This window comes from Cavia porcellus, unplaced genomic scaffold, assembly GCF_034190915.1.
Source record: "Cavia porcellus strain 051 isolate PalLab524CR breed Dunkin Hartley unplaced genomic scaffold, mCavPor4.1 scaffold_24, whole genome shotgun sequence".
Classification (NCBI taxonomy): domain Eukaryota; kingdom Metazoa; phylum Chordata; class Mammalia; order Rodentia; family Caviidae; genus Cavia; species Cavia porcellus.
This window is the reverse complement of record NW_026947507.1, coordinates 39,907,097-39,924,458: the sequence shown is the minus strand read 5'-3', so window position 1 is coordinate 39,924,458 and position 17,362 is coordinate 39,907,097. Positions and strand designations below refer to the sequence as shown.

Genomic DNA, 17,362 nt, shown 5'->3' with positions numbered 1-17,362 from the left:
GAAAAGATGTAAGAGAACAAAACTCCAAAGTAATATCTCATGCATATAAATGGACAAATCCTAAACAAGATGTCAACAATGCAAATTGTGCAACACCCCAAAAAGATTATGAACCAAAACTGAGTGGGACTTGTTTCAGCATTGTAAGTTTGGTTTGGCATCCAAAAACCTATCTATAATAGTACAACATATTATAGAAAAAGGAATCAAAAACATACAGTCCTTGTACAGATGCATAACTAAGCGTTTGACCAAACACCCACCCATTCACGAAAAAAGCCCTGAGTAATCACAGGGAATTTCCTCATCCTGATGAAAGGGATCTGTGAAAAACCCACAATGCCATTTTTATATTGTTTCCTTCAGATGTGGAACAAGGTCATCTGTTCATGCTGTGTTAATTCCACTGTCACCAGAAGTGCTGGCCAAGACATTTACTCAAGGGAAAGAGGCAATATACATTCATCGGGGAAAACAAGATGTTAAACTCTTTGTTCACAAGAGATTTATATGGAGGGACTCTTAAGAAATCCACTAAAATTATCAGAACGAATAAACGATTTCAGCAAGCTTGCAAAGCATCAGAGAATACACAAAATAATTGTACTTCATATATCAGCAATAAATAATCCAACAATTACATTAAGAGAATAACAGTATCAGAAATATTAAACTAATGGAAAGAAAGTTTAGCAAAGAAGTGCAAGACAAACATCAAAATGTAGAGTTGAAAGAGAGTAAAGTCCTAACAAATTGTGCTCTATAAATATGGGAGCACGTCTATCGCTGTGGTTTTTAATTCTTCTGGGAAAATACCCAGAAGAGAAGAAGCTGGGTCCAATGAGACCTCTAATCCTAACTTTTTGAGAGAAAAAAATGAAGACCCCACGAAGTTCAGGGTCATTCTGTGTTTACAGATTGTAACATTTAATATTATTAAGATGGCAAAAATTTCCAAATTGAGCCCTCTCTATATATCTGGTACCAAGTATGGAAGTCACGGTCTTGCACTTGCCAGGTAGGAACGTATATTCAAGGCAATACCTATCAAAATTCCAGCTCCCACTTATGGAGGAATTGGAATGTTGATCCTGACATTATTTTAAAAATTGACAATACAGACGGTCCAAAGAGATTTTAAACAAAGACAAAGTTGAAGGACTTACAGTATATACCACAATTTGAAAAATAACTACAAAGCCATAAAGACAGCAAGCTCCTGATATCAGATTAGACTTAACTGAGTGACACAGAATTGAGTGTCCAGGAATAAATTAATTGATGGACCAATGATAATTGAAGAAGAAGATCACTGAGCAGGAAGATCCATGGAGAAAGGTACTGTTTTCCTCAAATTAAAAATGTCACGCTTCAACTAACATCAGGAAAATAAAAGACAACCTTCAGAGAAATTGTAAGATGCGCAAATCATATGTGTGATTAGGGTTTAGTTTTCAGATTACACGAAGAACATGTGCAACTACCCGGCAAAAAGAGGATGCGTGTGTAAAGATTTAGCCTTCCTGGCTTGAAAGCTGTAACTCCTGTGGTTCCCAAGTCACTCAGAGTGAGCCCAGTGGCAGATACTGGTCAGAGAGACAGAACTTGAAGTCCCGCAACAAATACTCATCCTGAGGTCTATTGACTGCTGACCACGGCAGAAGGCACTTCCTTGAGGAATTTCCAAACTATAACTTAGAAAACATGGTATATTTTTAAAAAGCAATGTTGGGAAGTTGCTTACAAAAATTGAGAAAAAAGGTGGAAAAAAACAATGAAATTACTTCAGGAATTCCAACTTTCAAGTAACTGCAGTTCCATTTCATGAGGAAATCTTTCAAGAAGTACCTGGAACAATACACTCTCTTCCATCTCATGTGTAAAGCATTGCTTTTCTGTCTACTACTGAAAGATTTTTATGAAGGAGAAATTTTTTTCTCTCTTTCAGTAACAAAAAATTACGAATTATTTAAAAAAATTTTTTAAATGTTAACAGTACATGCAAGAAGTTTCTGTGATTTTAAAACTATCTGTAAACTGGTGTAAAGCTACCATGTATTTTTATTTGCATTATTTTATAAAATTAAGGAAAAAATTTATAGAAATCTGATTCCTAATTTCCTGCTGACACAAATAATTTAAAATGTATTAAAACATAGCTAGTTCAAAGTTATTACGTCTCCTGTCATACACTCATTTCAGATTATTTTTATAATTTCTAGTTGCTAAAGTAAAAGTGACATAAGACAAATAAATCAGAATATACTTACCAAATTTTTTTCAACTATAATGTGCATTTCTATGTAGTGAGTGCGCACTGATGACTGAAAAGAATCAGAAATTGAGAGAACATTTACTATATGTATTCTCATGGTAGCTCTTCCTGCTTTACATTGGTATTTTAACCTCTTGAAAGTTAAAAACCATCTCCTATTACCTAAAATTTGTTCCTTAATGTATGAAATGGTGCATTAAAGGAGTGACAAACCCGCAGTTTGAGTAGAGATCAGAAAACTGCAGATTATAATGACTTAAAGAAAAGTTGGGAAAAATCAGGACGACAAATTCAGAGCTTATTCATCACACACTGCACCTGTTTTAAAAGTATTTGTCCTGACCCAAATCTTAGAAATTTAAGATTTTGATTTTTAAGGACATATAAAATCCTTTTATGCTCTAGTGGTTTTTTTTTTTTTTTTTTTACTGCTTTTATTCAACATTAAGCACCAAATGTTTCATGCCTTAAATAGGAAAGTTAAAATTCTTTGCTTGTAAGATTCCATCATTTCACTAGACTCCTAAATATGAGTACTTTATTGAATCTAAAATATTCAGGCCACATTAATTAATTAGAGAATATAAACTTCTTTTGTTTTGTTTTAGCCAACACCAAGCACCAGTTATCTAACATTCTCTGAAGAAATCTTTGTCCATTTTCGAGTCTCGCATGGAACTTAGTAATATTTAATCTTATTTATTTATTTACTGAAAAATGTATTTGTTTGGAGAAACCTAAGAAGTCCACTTTATCTAAGTAAATAAAATGTTAATATAAGAGCATAAGAGAATGCCAGAAAATACATCTACTGGGAAGTTAGGCAGCTGCCAGATTTCAGAAGACTTCAAAAGTCATTTCCTTTAGTAAGACAAAGTAGTCACGGAAGACATGGGAATGCTCACACATGTGGTAGGTAAAGATGTCTCCCCCTGAAGGATGACGGCTCTCCTGAAGAAGTGGGTGTGGGCAAACAGATTAGAGAACGTGCCACTGTGCTGACACAGTAGTAATGCAGATGGGTTAAAGGTGAATTTGGAAGACAAACATTCATTAGTTTTGTTTACTTTTCTCATTGCTGAGACAAAACACCTGACATTCAAAGTTAGAGGTAAGGTTTACTTGGCTCATAGTTTGTAGAGGTTTCAGTCCAAGGCAGGGTGGGATGGTAGAGATGCATCCCAGAGGAGAACTGGTCGGTGGCAACCAGGAAGAGAGAGTACATTATTCCTCATTCTGTGTCTTATATTTTATCTAGGCTACCTGCCCTAGGGCAGGTGTAGCACTCACACCCTCAATCCTAGTCAGAACTATGCCAAACCATCAATGGAATGCTTTAGTGACCATATACTTAAAGCCCAGGACCACACACTCTGGATCCACCACCTCCAAAAAGCAACACCTCATAACTGCATGAGGCTTCAGGGGGACACTGAGGCACAAGACATAACAGATTTGAATATTCTGGGATTTGGAAGGAACACAAAGATGGAAAGTAAATAAATAGTAATTAGATAGAGTGTGGTGTGTGCATCTGTATTTTTTTTTAAATTTGGGCAACTGATGTGAGATCAAAAACTCAGTATTGGAGTGGAAATGGAAGATCTGGAAGCCCATGTAAAGCCATGGGAAAATGCATGCTAAGATGAACAAGCTAAACCTGAGACAGAAACAGTGTTAATAGTATTTAAGGTGCAAATGTATAAGGAAAAGTAAGAGAGTAAAAACAAAAAAGAGGATTTTCACAGAGCAGAGAATGAGCTAAAAATTCTGATGGGTTTGAGTTGTATTTTATTCTTAAAATGATTTAACATTTCAAATAGCTGGTTCAGCAATGGGTCACCACTGATTACAGTATTTCTGGAAAATCCATATTCTTGCAAGTATAGGGAAGAAAGATATCTCCCTTTTCTGTAATCTGAAGCTTGCAGTGAAGGAAAGGGTAACTGTAAATATATAACTAAGAAATACTACTTTATTTTCTTTATTTGTATTTTTATTGTGGAGGAGTCAAATAATTTCAGAGAAAGAAATTTTAAAATGTTAAAAAGGATAAAATGATTAAAGAAATAAAATTCTGGTGCCATTCTATTGAGAATTACAGGAATATAACTTAAAGTGAGAAAAAAATAACATTTAAATTTAGGGATCAAATTTTTAGCATTGGGATTAGTAGAGGGAGAAGTGGCAGGCAAATAAAATTAATAGAAGGTCTCAGATGTAGAGCTATAGGTGATGCAACGGAAAATAATTGGGAGAAGAATTATGGAATTATGCGATGATAAACATAGTTTACCTGATTTAATTAAGTTACCTAATTTAATTAAAATTAAATACATAAATGGAAAAAGCTGTAAAAGTGAAGTCACAAAAGCCACCATATTCTATAATTCAATTTATATAAAATATTCTGAATAGAAAGATGGTGAGAATGGGTGAAGGTATACAAAAGTTCTTTGTAGGCCTCTGCCAAACTCTATTTGACTTTGAAAGTAGACATTAAAAAAAAAAACATATATATATATATATATATTAGTATTAATGGGTGTGTTTCAACAAAACTTTATTCAGTAAAACAAGCTGTGGACCAGATTTTGCCCAAGAACCATAATTTGTCAATGACATTAACTAATAATGCTATTATATTGTGAAAATATATTTTATATTTATTTCATAATATGTAATGTATAAATATAAAATATATGAAGCTATCATTTAAAGCCTTATTAGGAGAGGAAAAGAAAATAAAACATTTTAATAAAAATAATGTAAAGAGAAAAAATAAAGGAATATGGATCATATAAGACAAAAAATGACAAAGAGGAAGGTTAAATCCATGTTATAGTACATATGTGCATTAAAATACATGCAATGAATAACCTATTTCAGAAAAAAATGGTCAGACCTGATTTACAGTTAAAATAACCATAGCATGCTACTGGAAATAGGCTTTACTGGAGCACATTTTAATGGAAATACTTTTAGCTAGTCTGATTACAAAAAACTGAAAATATTTAAAATAATGAAATCAGAAATGCGAGACCACTACTAAAAATACAGATACTTAAGCACTACAGGGAACCTTGCAAAACTAGTTTCAAGATCTATTAATTAATTTATCCTTTCTGCATATACAGAGATAGACTTCTCTCTGTGTGGAAGGTTATAAATAAGTAACTTGTTTATTTAAGTTGTTTAAATAACTCGTTTATACACTAGAAGCTAGTGTATTGCTGTATTTATATTGCTGTGAAATGACAATCTTGCAGTTTACTAATACTTACCTTTATACTTTTTATTTTATAGACCACATTTTTGACATTAATAGATTTCTTAAGATATTGAGATTTTTCATTATCATGTTTTACTGGGTAAATCACGTGTTCAAAACCAATGGAAGACTTCAGTGGTTCAATCCCATAGCTAACAGTTTCAAACTGCAGTAAGCCCCTACAGATTCCAAAAAGAAAATGTGTAAGTAGAATGATACATTTTTAAACGACAGTTCCATGCCACTTAGTTTTCAACAAATGCATATTATTAGCCTTACTCTCAAGAGGCGAGGCAGGAAAGTTACCATGGACTTATTCTCAAACTCACTGACAGATGCGGAGTTATGATGTGACTGTGTTTGTCAAGATATTAATATCTGATGGCCTCCAAGTATACAAATAATTTAGTGTAAGGGGAGGGCTCATCATGAAAAATAATTTAACCTATTTTATCATCCATGCAATTTCATATAGTACAACCTGAGTCCAGCACATGTGCTAATGCTCGCCAGAGACGTTGGAAAACCTTCAATATGTCCTTGGTAGTAGCAAAAATTCTGAAAGATAAAGACAAAATACATATAATATGCATTAGAACACTTCATGCTAGAAACACTCTTTTCAGAGATTTAAAGCATATATTGTGTGTTCATCAAATACTTATCGTTTCCATGATCAATTTATAAAGTGATTAGATGAACATATGGCTCAATTTTCCAAAATTCTTCCTACAGGTTCATAAAGAAAGAGGCTACTTTCACAGTTTTTCATATGGTATAAATTAAATATGATTTTCCTAATCACTAGCTTACTACAAAAAAACTGATCAAAAACCTACTTTTTGGTATTCTTCTGAGTTAATCGTGCATGGAAAGAAAAGCAAAATGAATCCAAAGGAGAAATAATTTATTTTTCAGAAGTAATTTGAGATAGGTGTGGTGGCATATCCTGTTATCCCAGCACTGGGGAGGCTGAGACAGGAGGATCACTGCAAATTTGAGGACAATGGTAGGTTTCGTTGTGAGTTTAAAGCTAGCCTGAACTGAATAGCAAGACTCTGTCTCAAAAAGCAACAAACAAACAAACAAAAAGCCCCCAACTAATTTGAACGCAATGGCAGAGTAACTTGTAAAGACTAACCCTCTCATTAGATATTATAAAGTTGGACAAAACAGTGGAGAACAAGACCAATAAAACTTAGGCATTGTGAACATTACAGGACTTCCAAAGGAGACAATAGTCAAGATGATAATATGTAATCTATTAACAGGTGATTTCTTACTGTTATGTTTTTTTTTGTAGTTCTGTATTATGTGTAACCTTACACTGCTTTGTTTTGTTTTGTGTTTTTCTCTTTTTCCTCTTAAAAAAAAAAAAAAAGACTAACCCTCTCACAATGATGAATGGACAATGCTCACTATTATCTCAGGTGCCCGTTCTGCAACTACATTGGCACTGAGAATGTGCCATCTCGCAGAAGCTGAGACCAAGACCACAAAGGCCGACAAACAAGGAAGAAGGCTTATGCATCCCCAAATGCTAGGGACAGAGTTTGGGAGCTGCCGGTGCCGCTGGTGATTCCCCTGACAGCTCTTTAGAGAAAGTTTCACAAGCGCTGCCGTGGATCACGGATTGCTGAATGTGGCTGGGGTGTGACGGGAAGCTCCTTACAGCTGCTCCGGCAGATGAGGCTGGAAGATCACAAGTTCAAGGCAAGCCTAGGCAGCGTAAAGCTTGAGATCCTGTCTCAAAATGAAAAGTAAAAAGTGGTTGGGGATACAGCTCAGGGTAGTGCCCCTAGGTTCAATTGAATAATAATATATATTAGATTTCTTTTAAAAAAGAAGATGTAGCCTATACCTTGGAGAGATTCAGAAAGACACTGATCTAAAATAACCTAAGGCTTTGGAATTAGTTAAAAAATGACTAAAATTTGGGATGAAGAACAAAAAGGAAAATACTGGGCATATAAGGGATCAACTAAGAAAATCAGTGAAGTATAGAGGATAAACAGCCATGGAGAACAAAAATATTTACTGTGTTTTACTACACACTGTAGATAGAAAAAGAAAGCTTTAAGAGAAAAAACCCTTAACAATCAGACTATGCTAATTGCCAAACCTAAGACAGCTGAGAGAAAACAAGCTTTAAGAGTGAACAGGGAGCTGGGTGTGCTAGGCGTGGTGGTGCACACCTGTACTTCCAGCACTCAGGAGGCTGAGGCAGGAGGATTGCTGTGAGTTCGAGGCCAGCCTGGGCTACACAGTGAATTTAAGGTGACACATGCTTGTAATCCTAGCACTTGGGGAAACTGAGGCAAGAGGATTGCAAGTTTGAGGCCTGCCTGGGCAGGTTAGCAAGACCCAGGCTCTAAATAAGTAAATGATAGATAGATAGATGACAGGCGATAGATCAATGATCAGAAGAGCTGGGGATATGGCTTAGCATGAAGGCCCCGGTTCAGTCTCTTGCACTGGATGGTGAGGGAGATGCAGTTCATGGCTTCCAGGGCAAAGGGTGCTGGTAGGGATAGAGCTGAGAAGATGCAAAAGAGAAGCCTGAAAAGCTGGAGCCACAGGGGAGCTGGAAAAGTGGCCGAAAAACCTATGAAGGCCAAGACGGAGCATTTCCAGCAACAGAGGGGAAAGGGACAGTTCCAGTCCCAGGGCAGAGAAGCTGCCAGCCGAAGAAGCTGCAGAACTCCCAAGAAAGCCTCCAAATGTGTCTGACTTTGGATTTGCCACAGGGAGAGGACAAAGAAAGCACTGGCCATCTCCAGCACTCTTGGGTCAAGGAAGCCCCAAGCAACAGTCCCATCTCTTGCTCCAGAACCATTTTCAGTCCAGAAGCTCTAACCCGGAGGAAGACAGCGAGCCCGAAATGTAGCTGAGGATGCAAGCACCGCACAGGAAGGGCTGCACCCACATCAGCCCCATCCCACTCTCTGAGGGAAAGACTGAGTTCCTGACCCCCGAGCTTGGCCAGACTGAGGTAGAGAGTGCACCGCCTCCCGGGCCGGCCTGAGACAATGCCTGGTGTGAGAAACAGACAGAAGGTACCCAGCACCATCCCAGATGGAGCACTGCATTCCCGAGGAAGCAGAGAAGTGGAAACCTAAAGACACGGTCCAAATGGAGCTGGTTAGGGTCCGACTGTGGGTGGGAGAATCATTGATCCCTTGAATATAGGGACCCCTCCTAGAGGCTATTGGGTATGTGAAGCCCTCCTGGGATTAAAACAAATAGCAACCACAGACCCACAGAACTGGCAACCCAATTCGATTGGCTAAGACTACAGAGCAAGCTGTGTCCGGGCAGCAGTCACCCAAGGGGTAGCAGAGTTTGAAAGGTACCTGAGGCCAGAGCAGAGAGGACATTGCCAAACCACTTCGCCCCGGGTACCTGTGGGTGTACCCCTCTGTAGCTCTCTGGGAAGTGACAACAGAGAATTCATGCTGTGCTGGGAGGGCAGGGCTGTATAAATATCACTGAAATAATCTTCCCAACTTACTAAACAAATGAGCCACTGTGGATTATATGCACAGGGGACTGGAGGCATGTTCAGCTTGGCTGCATTATCTAAAATGTCTAATTTCCAATGAAAACTACAAGACAAGACAAGAAACAGGACCTGTAATTGAAAAACAACAATAGCAAAAATCGGGTAATAGAAACTCCCTGTGTGCTGTATTTATGTTCCTTGAAAATATCCACTGCGATGGTATCAGGAGGGCAGGCCTTCGGCAGCCAGCTGGCTGATTTGTTCTTGAGTAAATGTCTTTATTTTTTAAAAAAATATGATTTATGGATACGTATCATTTGTGAGACTTATAGAAAACAAATAATTTAATAAATTTACCTATTTTTACTTGACTTGATTTTTCCTGGATTAGAATTGCAACTGTAGGGGCTAGAGGTTTAGCTCAGTAGCATAAGCGCCTGCCTTGCAGGCAGGCAGTTGTGAGTTCGATCCCTGGTACCGATAAAAAGGAAAAAGACAAAAAAAAAAAAAAAAAACAATTGCAACTGCAGTGATGGCAAAAACACTACCTATCTACATGACACCATCCATTGTAAGTTCAACAATTTACCATATAAGGCAGTCATAAAGCATTCTTTTGGCTTTCTTAGTTATGTTTATCTCACATGGTTACCTCCTGGGAGTTGACAGAGTAATATAAAATTTAAGTATGGGATTGTCTTACTTTTCTTGTTGCTGAGACAAAAATACCCAACACCCACAAGTTAAAGGAGGAAAGTTTTATTTTAGTTCACAGTTGGTAGAGCTTTCCGGTCACAGTTAGCTGGTTCCAAGGCAAAGTGACATAGCAAAGGGACAGCACAGAGGTGAAACAGTCCGTGGCATGGTGGGCAAAAGGCCAGGCTGCCTCCCTGCTTCTATCCTACCCAGGTCACCAGCCTTTAGGGTGATGCCACCCAGAGCTGTGCTAATTCCATTCCATTCCACCCACCCTAAATTCCAGGGCCACACCCTAGACCCATACAGGTTCAAAAATCCCAATTTATGAGCCTGAGATTTATCTCAGTGGCACAGTGGCTTCCTGACAAGCCTGAGATCCCGAGTTTGAGTGCTGGTATCCTGCAAACAACAAGTACACAAATAAAAATTGAAAAAACCCCAAATATCATGTGCTTATACACATGAAGCTTTGGGCGAACATCTAGATACGAGCCATAACAGGGGTATTACAGCTCTGTATCTCTTTCATATCCCCCGTTTTCTCTCTCTTCTCTATACATCTACATACACAAATACTTATGTGTGTATAGCACATTATTTAACAATAGGTATTATTTATATATTTTCATTGACTCTGATATATTTGCTCACAGACAAAATTTAAAGTAAGGACTATGCCTATTATTTCCTCTGTTAAAATCTTAGCCTCTATAAATGATGAACTCATTAAATAGAAATTGGAAATACAAATGGAAAAGAGAAAAACCCAGCAATCTGGACAGCAGGGCAAAGGCAAGATAATTCTCTGCAACTTTGTCCACCTTCCCAGGTCACTTTTGACCAAAAAAAACCACAAACAAACAAACAAACAAAAAACCAATTACAGACATTATTAAATAAGAGTTTCAATGTTCCAATCCAAGTACAGTATATCGAAATTTAATATATTACCAACTGCACTGTTTTTACTTTAATGCATTTAGTTAATTGCATATATTACCCTAATTTGATGTGGGCTTATGTGATCCCTGGACATATTTCAGAGGATACTTTGTTTTATTTATCTATTTTTTCAGAGGACAATTTAGATTGCCCTTTTCTTTCCAGATTTAATTTCCCTGATTCAAATAATCATTTTTCTTTTCAAGTATTTTATATCATATTCAAATCCTGTGGCCAGAAGGAAAGAAAGCTCACCCATGCACACCATCTGGAAACAAGTATCTGCAAGTATCAGCACCGCACTTGGTCTGTTAGTCATTTGTTTAACATGGCTGAGTATACATCATCAAAAGAAAATGACGATGTTTGTTTTAAACAAAACAAAACCTTAACCTTTCTTCTCTAGAACAGTGTGCCCTCAAATCGCATATCAGAAAAGCTCATTTCATAAAACACACAATTAACTGTCTGTAATGCAGACCAAAAAAAAAAAAAAAAAAAAAAAAGCCAAAACATACCTGAGAATAGTCTTCAAAAGGTTTCATAATCCCTGCACTGTCATAACTATACACTTGGAAATCATGAGGTAAAAACATTCTGTGAAGATAAAAGTTAAAATATTGAATGTGAAAATTGCTTCCTAAACTTTTGGAAAAGATACTTATTAGATTTATTACGGATAGGTAGGTTGGCAGGAAAAAGGATTTTTCAGTGTAGAGCTTTCGCCTTGTGAAATTTCCCCAAGGGACCGGAGAATCTTGAGTCAAAAGCTCGCAGTTGGGGGTTGGACTTGATTTCAAGGCTATCGTCAAAGCAGCCGGGCACAGACACAAACTCAGCTGCAGAGCCTGCTGGAACAGAATGTGGATCTGAGAAATCGGTCTGTGCATTTATAGCCAAGTGGTATTTTAGAAAGTTGCTAAGAACATGCAATGGAGAAAGAATGGTCCCTTCAAAAAATTATGTTTGGAAAACTGGAGGTCCACATACAGAAGGATAAAACTGGACCTCTGTCTCACATCAATGCAAAAATCAAATAAAATGGGTTAAAGACTTTAATGTAAGACCAGAAACTATAAAGCTACTAGAAGAAAATATACTGGAGTACTTCCTGATGTTAGTCTGGGCAATGATTTTTTGGCTCTTTTCGATTTGTTGTTGTTTTACTGATATTTTGCTTCATTGCTTTGAATTTTTTTGTATTTAACAACAATTATTGAATTTCCATAGAGCACGTGCTTCTTTGATTAAGCATTTGTGATTATGCTCTCATTTTATTGCGCTAGCCATTGAGATTTTTGTTCTGCTATGTGACTGTTTTCACTTTAATGCATTTTGAAGAAAACATGGATTATTTGTAAATTGCATAATATGATCAATTATATATTCATCAGTTATATACTAATAATCATATTGTATATTCTGTACCTTTTTCTAATAATATAAAGAGACAAGACTTAAGAATTGTAGTGTGGGTTTTATTTTAATTCAGATCTTCCATTTCTAATCTGTTATGCTTTACGTATTTCAGCCTATATTAAAGACTGATAAGGAAGTATTATGCTGCAGTGCTGAGGTACTTATAGTCTGTTTGCGACTGGGTCACACGGCCCACCTCTTAGGTCCTGTATTTGAAAACAGCTGATGGAAGATACTCTTTAAAATTTCCCTGTGTATTTATTGAGAAAAATGCAGGAAGTTTTTTCCACAAGTAATTTTGAAGGAGACTTCAGTGTCTTCCTTCAGGCCAGTACCATTTATCTTACATGTAAGGAAACATTTCCCAAAATTTATTGTTACTTTTTCTTAAGTTTTTTGAGACAGAGTTTCACACAGCATGTAGTTCAGGCTGGCACTGAACTCAATATGTAGCCCAGGCTGGCCTCGAACTTGCAGCCATTCTCCTGCTTCAGCTTCCCAAATTATAGGCATGCACCACTATGCCTGGTTTAAAAATTTATGATGTATAAGAGGATCACACTTATGAATTCTAGAAATGATGCAGGTGTATTTATTTTCATACCGATTTGGACTTTATTTGCAGGCTCTGTCTCTCGTTTTTTGCAATTTATTCTTATCATTTAAGCGAAGACCATTTCAATTTTGATTTTTCTTTGCTGCTCCATATGGTGTGCATTTCCCCCCAAAATTCATTACCTCAAATTAGAATGAGACTGACTGACTACAGTTGTTACCTAAACCCTCAATACTTGTGACACAGGATGCAGCCTTTTTTTTTTTTTTGTACCGGGAATTGAACTCAGGACCTTGTGCTTGCTGGGCAGGTGCTGTGCTGCTGAGCTATTTCCCCAAACACAGCAGTATGCACCCTGATTTTCAAAATTGCCATGATTCATACCAACATCACATTGATATCCTTCAAATATAAACTGAATACATGGGAATTTGAAACCAAGCCATATTTGTGCTTCCAGAAAGATAGAAAATTATCAGAATTTATCTTCTGTGGAACCTCAGTGGTACCTCAGAATAAATCTGTTATTTCCAAGCATCAGGAGGATGGGTGTACTGGGTATTTGTTATAGTGGTGTATGAGATTTTTTTAAGACCACAAAATAAGATAAAAATGAGTCACAAATATTTTAAAATGTGAGATAATTACTTTCCAGATAATTACAAGCAATAATAAATAGAAGCAAGGCAGTTTATAGGATAACAAAGATCACTTACTTTCGTACTAGGTTCACTATATATGTTGTGTTTTCAATTACAATTTTGTAGGACACCTGGTAGAAAAGTACACGTAAAAAGTAAAGAGAGAAAAGAAATGTTAGAACCTATCATTTTACATTAATTACATTGCAAATCACATTACTACAATAAAGGGAAAAACTCAGAATTCAGTGTTGACTTATTTCAATGTAATTTGATATTAAAATCTTGGCTTTTATAAAAAAAAGTAGAAAAATATAATTGGTGGTGGGATTTCTTGTTAACTTTTAAATGTATTCAATCTGAGACCACTGCAAAACTCATATTTAAAGTGGACAGAATATAACTGAATTATTCAATGGAAAATTTATATACACTAGAGAAAAGAACTAACAACACGATAAATAGGTTCATAGTAACAATGTGTTCATAGCCTGCAATATTAACCTATTTTATTAACAGGAAGATTGAGAAGTGGAATCTGGTGAAAGAAATATCTTTCTCATTAGGGTAATTGGCAGAGACCAGGTATCTTTTCATTACTGAGCTTTGCAAATCAGAAGCACTTAATTCACTTATGAAAGTCTTTATTTTCTCTCATCTCTTTTTCTTATTTTTGGTGAGGTTTTGGTTATCTTTATTTGCATCTAGATTTTTCTGTAGTGTAAATTAAATCTTCTGAATAATTTTTTTATTGACAGCCAAGATATTTTGCATAGAAAATTCACTGTTCATGTATTAAGCCTAATTTTCCTGTAGGTTATTTTAGATTCTATTTTGCAGGTAATCATTTCATCTACAAATAAAGTTAACATTGCTTCTTTGCCTCTGGTCCTCCTGCCTCGCTATCCTTCTGTGAAATCTCAGGAATACCAGAAACGCATCTGGTGCTCCTGGGAATGAGGAGGATGAGGGTTAGGTATTTGTTTTCTTTTCATATTGCACTGGTTGATACCTCCAAGAAAATGAAAAAAATAGAAAAAAGTAACTGTGAGCATCCATTTTTTTGAGACAGAATCTCACTATGTAGTTCAGGCTGGTCTCGAACTATCCTCCTGCTTCAGCCTCCCAACTTTGTGCATATTTTTAAAAGGCATTTTTGTCCTCTCTACAAGCCACTACTAGTTGTTATTTTTAATTATTACATATGGTAGGGCTACGAAATTTATTTTTTAATTTTTATTAAGGATACAAAATTTAAAAAATAGATAAAAAGCATATCACCAGTGATTATGTTGAAAAAGAATATATTACAAATATTTGCAAATAGTATTAAGAAGCTATTCCTACACCCTAGCTAACCAGCATCCTGAATTTCACTTATCATTTTCGTACATATTTTGCATTTATGCAAGCTGTAGATGTTTATTTAAACAAGGGTTTGTCATTCTTCCATGAGATATTTTGTCTGCTGCTTAAGACACTGCTCCGACAGAGGAAGACCTATTGCAAACGTTCACTGCCATTGTCATCTACCTGTGCAGTGCTGTCACTTTTAGTATTTTATTATTAAAATAATATAATATTCTATTTTTGGCATGGACCATGCATTTATTCCCCTCTCCTGCTACTGGACCTGTAGTTATCTGTTTTTATTATTATAAACAATGCTGCAATAAATATGTGCATCTTAGTCAGACATGTTACCTTTTACTAACTACTAAGTGGTTTTGCAATTTCACTTGCAATTTAAAAACAGCCCTGGGACTGGGGATATAGCTCGGTGGCACAAGTGCCTGCCTAGCAAGCACAGGGTCATGAGTTCAATCCTTGGAACCAGAGAAAGAAAGAAAGAAAGAAAGAAAGACCTTCAAAATGGTTGGCAAGCGGAATATAAGATTACCTTTTTATTTATAACCTCTAATCACATTTTGTTTTCTTATATTTAATTTTTGCCAGTGATGGCTATGAAACAGTCTTCCATTCCACCTTCAAGCCTTTGTACATTTCTCAAATGTTTGATGTTATCACTCCCTCAAACTTGATACTTGGTTATAAATTTAGTCTTAGCTCTCTTACTGATAGTAAAAGTTTCTAATGTATTCTGGATACTCTATGTAGTAAGTGGGTTGGAAAATGTGAGTGTGAAGCATTTTTCACTTTACCCATGGTAGCTATTTACTTGGTTAAATCTAGATATTCCTCAAAACCTTGCTTAAGAACTTATGCTCATTCCCCTTGTCCAATTCTTCTCTGTTCTAAAATTCCACAAACATTTCCTGTATGTTCTTGCAGATCTTTAGTGTTTCACTCCGGAATTCATAGCACCTGGAGTGAACCTCGGTAGCGCTAATCTACAGTCCGGGCTGGCGGTGGTGGCTGGGGCTCTCCAAGGAGTCAGGCCAGCGAATATGCAAAGACGCCCGGGAGGATAACAGGTTGGGAAGGCAGCCCGGCTGCACCATTTTTTCTAGGAAACATTGTTAATCTTGGTTACCTCTCTGCCCTCACAAGTTCTACTCAAGGGAACCGAGGCGCAAAGCTTAGCAACAATTAGCTTCTAGGGAACAGAATGCGATTTTTAAGGAGCGAAGGAAGTGAGCGGCTCATTACTTCGGATTCCACGCTTCCGCGTTTTACAGAGCGTATCTTCTCAGGAACTGTAATTTGCATGCCCGAATTCTCCACATCTGCAAGGTGCAAAACGTGGTGTGAGAGGAAGGTCCATCCCCGCACCCCGCAGGCCACCCCCTAGCCTCACTGCCTTTCCATGTGCCTTTCCCTCTAGACGTCCACGAGATTTTAGAAAGGAGCCGGCGGCTAGCGGTGGGTGGGTGCGCAGCGTCAGGGCAGCAGACCCAGCTCCGGTGCAGACCCCTGCGGGCGGGGCGGACGTGGGCCTCCCGCTCACCGCAGCACCAGCTCCCAGGGCGGGGCGGGGGACTGAATCCCATCCCGGGGCACCAGAGAGGCACGCGTGGCATCTCCCATCTCTCCGGGGTCCCCCTCATCCAGCATGTGCTCGGCTGACATAAAAAGGCGACGTGGAGGCTCCGGAGACCCTGCCATTAGGAGGCAGAGGGCAAGCAGCTGCACCGTGGGGCTCCAAGGTGGGTTTCTCCACTTACATTTCTTCAGGGGACCGCCCAGGCTTGCAAGCCCGCAAAGCAGGAGCAACAGACACAGCATGGTGGCGCCCTGGGTCTCCCGGTCCCAGCTGTGGCAGTTGGCGCTGGGAGGCAGTTGGAGGCGCGAGATGACCCCTAGGGGCGCGCACTGCCAGGGGCGGGTGGCAGACTGGGGAGCCCAGGTCTACAAAGAGAGCTCTACTTGATTTGGCCCTTGCTTGAGGCTAAAGGAAGGAAGGAAGGAAGGAAGGAAGGAAGGAAGGAAAGAAGGGAAACAAAGACCTATGTTTATAGCAGCACGACTCATATCTCACGATAGTTAATATCGCTAACCAGCCATCAAGAGACAAATAGAGTAAAGGAAATGTGTTTATACACGATGGAGTACTCCTCTGCTATAAAAATGGAAACATTCGAGACATTTGTAGAAAAATATGCACCCGAGCTCACAACACTGAGCGAAATAAATCAGACACTCAAGCTTAAATGTGGTATGATTGCTCATATATGAGACACCCAAAGTGTAAAAACTTAAACAGCAAAATAAAAGATGTTAGGAAACAAGATCACTTACCAGGTGTGGTGGTGATTGTTAATTCAAAACAACTTTCTGTGTGTGTGTGTGTGTGTGTGTGTGTGTGTGTGTGTGTGTGGGGGGTGTACTGGGAACTGAACCCAGAGCTGCCTCACTGAACTACATGCCCAACCCGTTTTATTTTTTATGTGGAGACAGAGTTTTGCTAAGCAGCTAAATTGCCCAGGCTGGTTCCCACTTGCAAACGCCCAACCTCAGCCTCTGGTATTACAAGCATGCATCACCACTTGCAGTTCTAAGTTCTTGTTTCGCTTTATTCAATATTATGTTTTGATTGGTTTTACTGTTTTGGTTTGGTTTGGCAGCCTTGGGTTTACCACTGGCTTCATGCCATGCC

The 17,362-nt window shown here is 37.8% G+C and overlaps 1 protein-coding gene across 1 annotated transcript in view; it reads right to left on the bottom strand.

The window, feature by feature from the left end:
* Nucleotides 1–16,496, bottom strand: part of Adam2 (ADAM metallopeptidase domain 2) — a gene marked incomplete at its 3' end in the record, with an annotated part of 57,688 nt that extends 41,192 nt beyond the window's left edge. The window contains 7 exon segments of the mRNA NM_001172910.1: nt 2,271–2,324; nt 5,560–5,725; nt 6,028–6,104; nt 11,208–11,286; nt 13,381–13,436; nt 15,916–15,992; nt 16,431–16,496. Coding sequence (NP_001166381.1) covers nt 2,271–2,324; nt 5,560–5,725; nt 6,028–6,104; nt 11,208–11,286; nt 13,381–13,436; nt 15,916–15,992; nt 16,431–16,491 — 570 coding nt within the window. The 5' untranslated portion in view covers nt 16,492–16,496.
* Nucleotides 16,497–17,362: the final 866 nt, after the last annotated feature.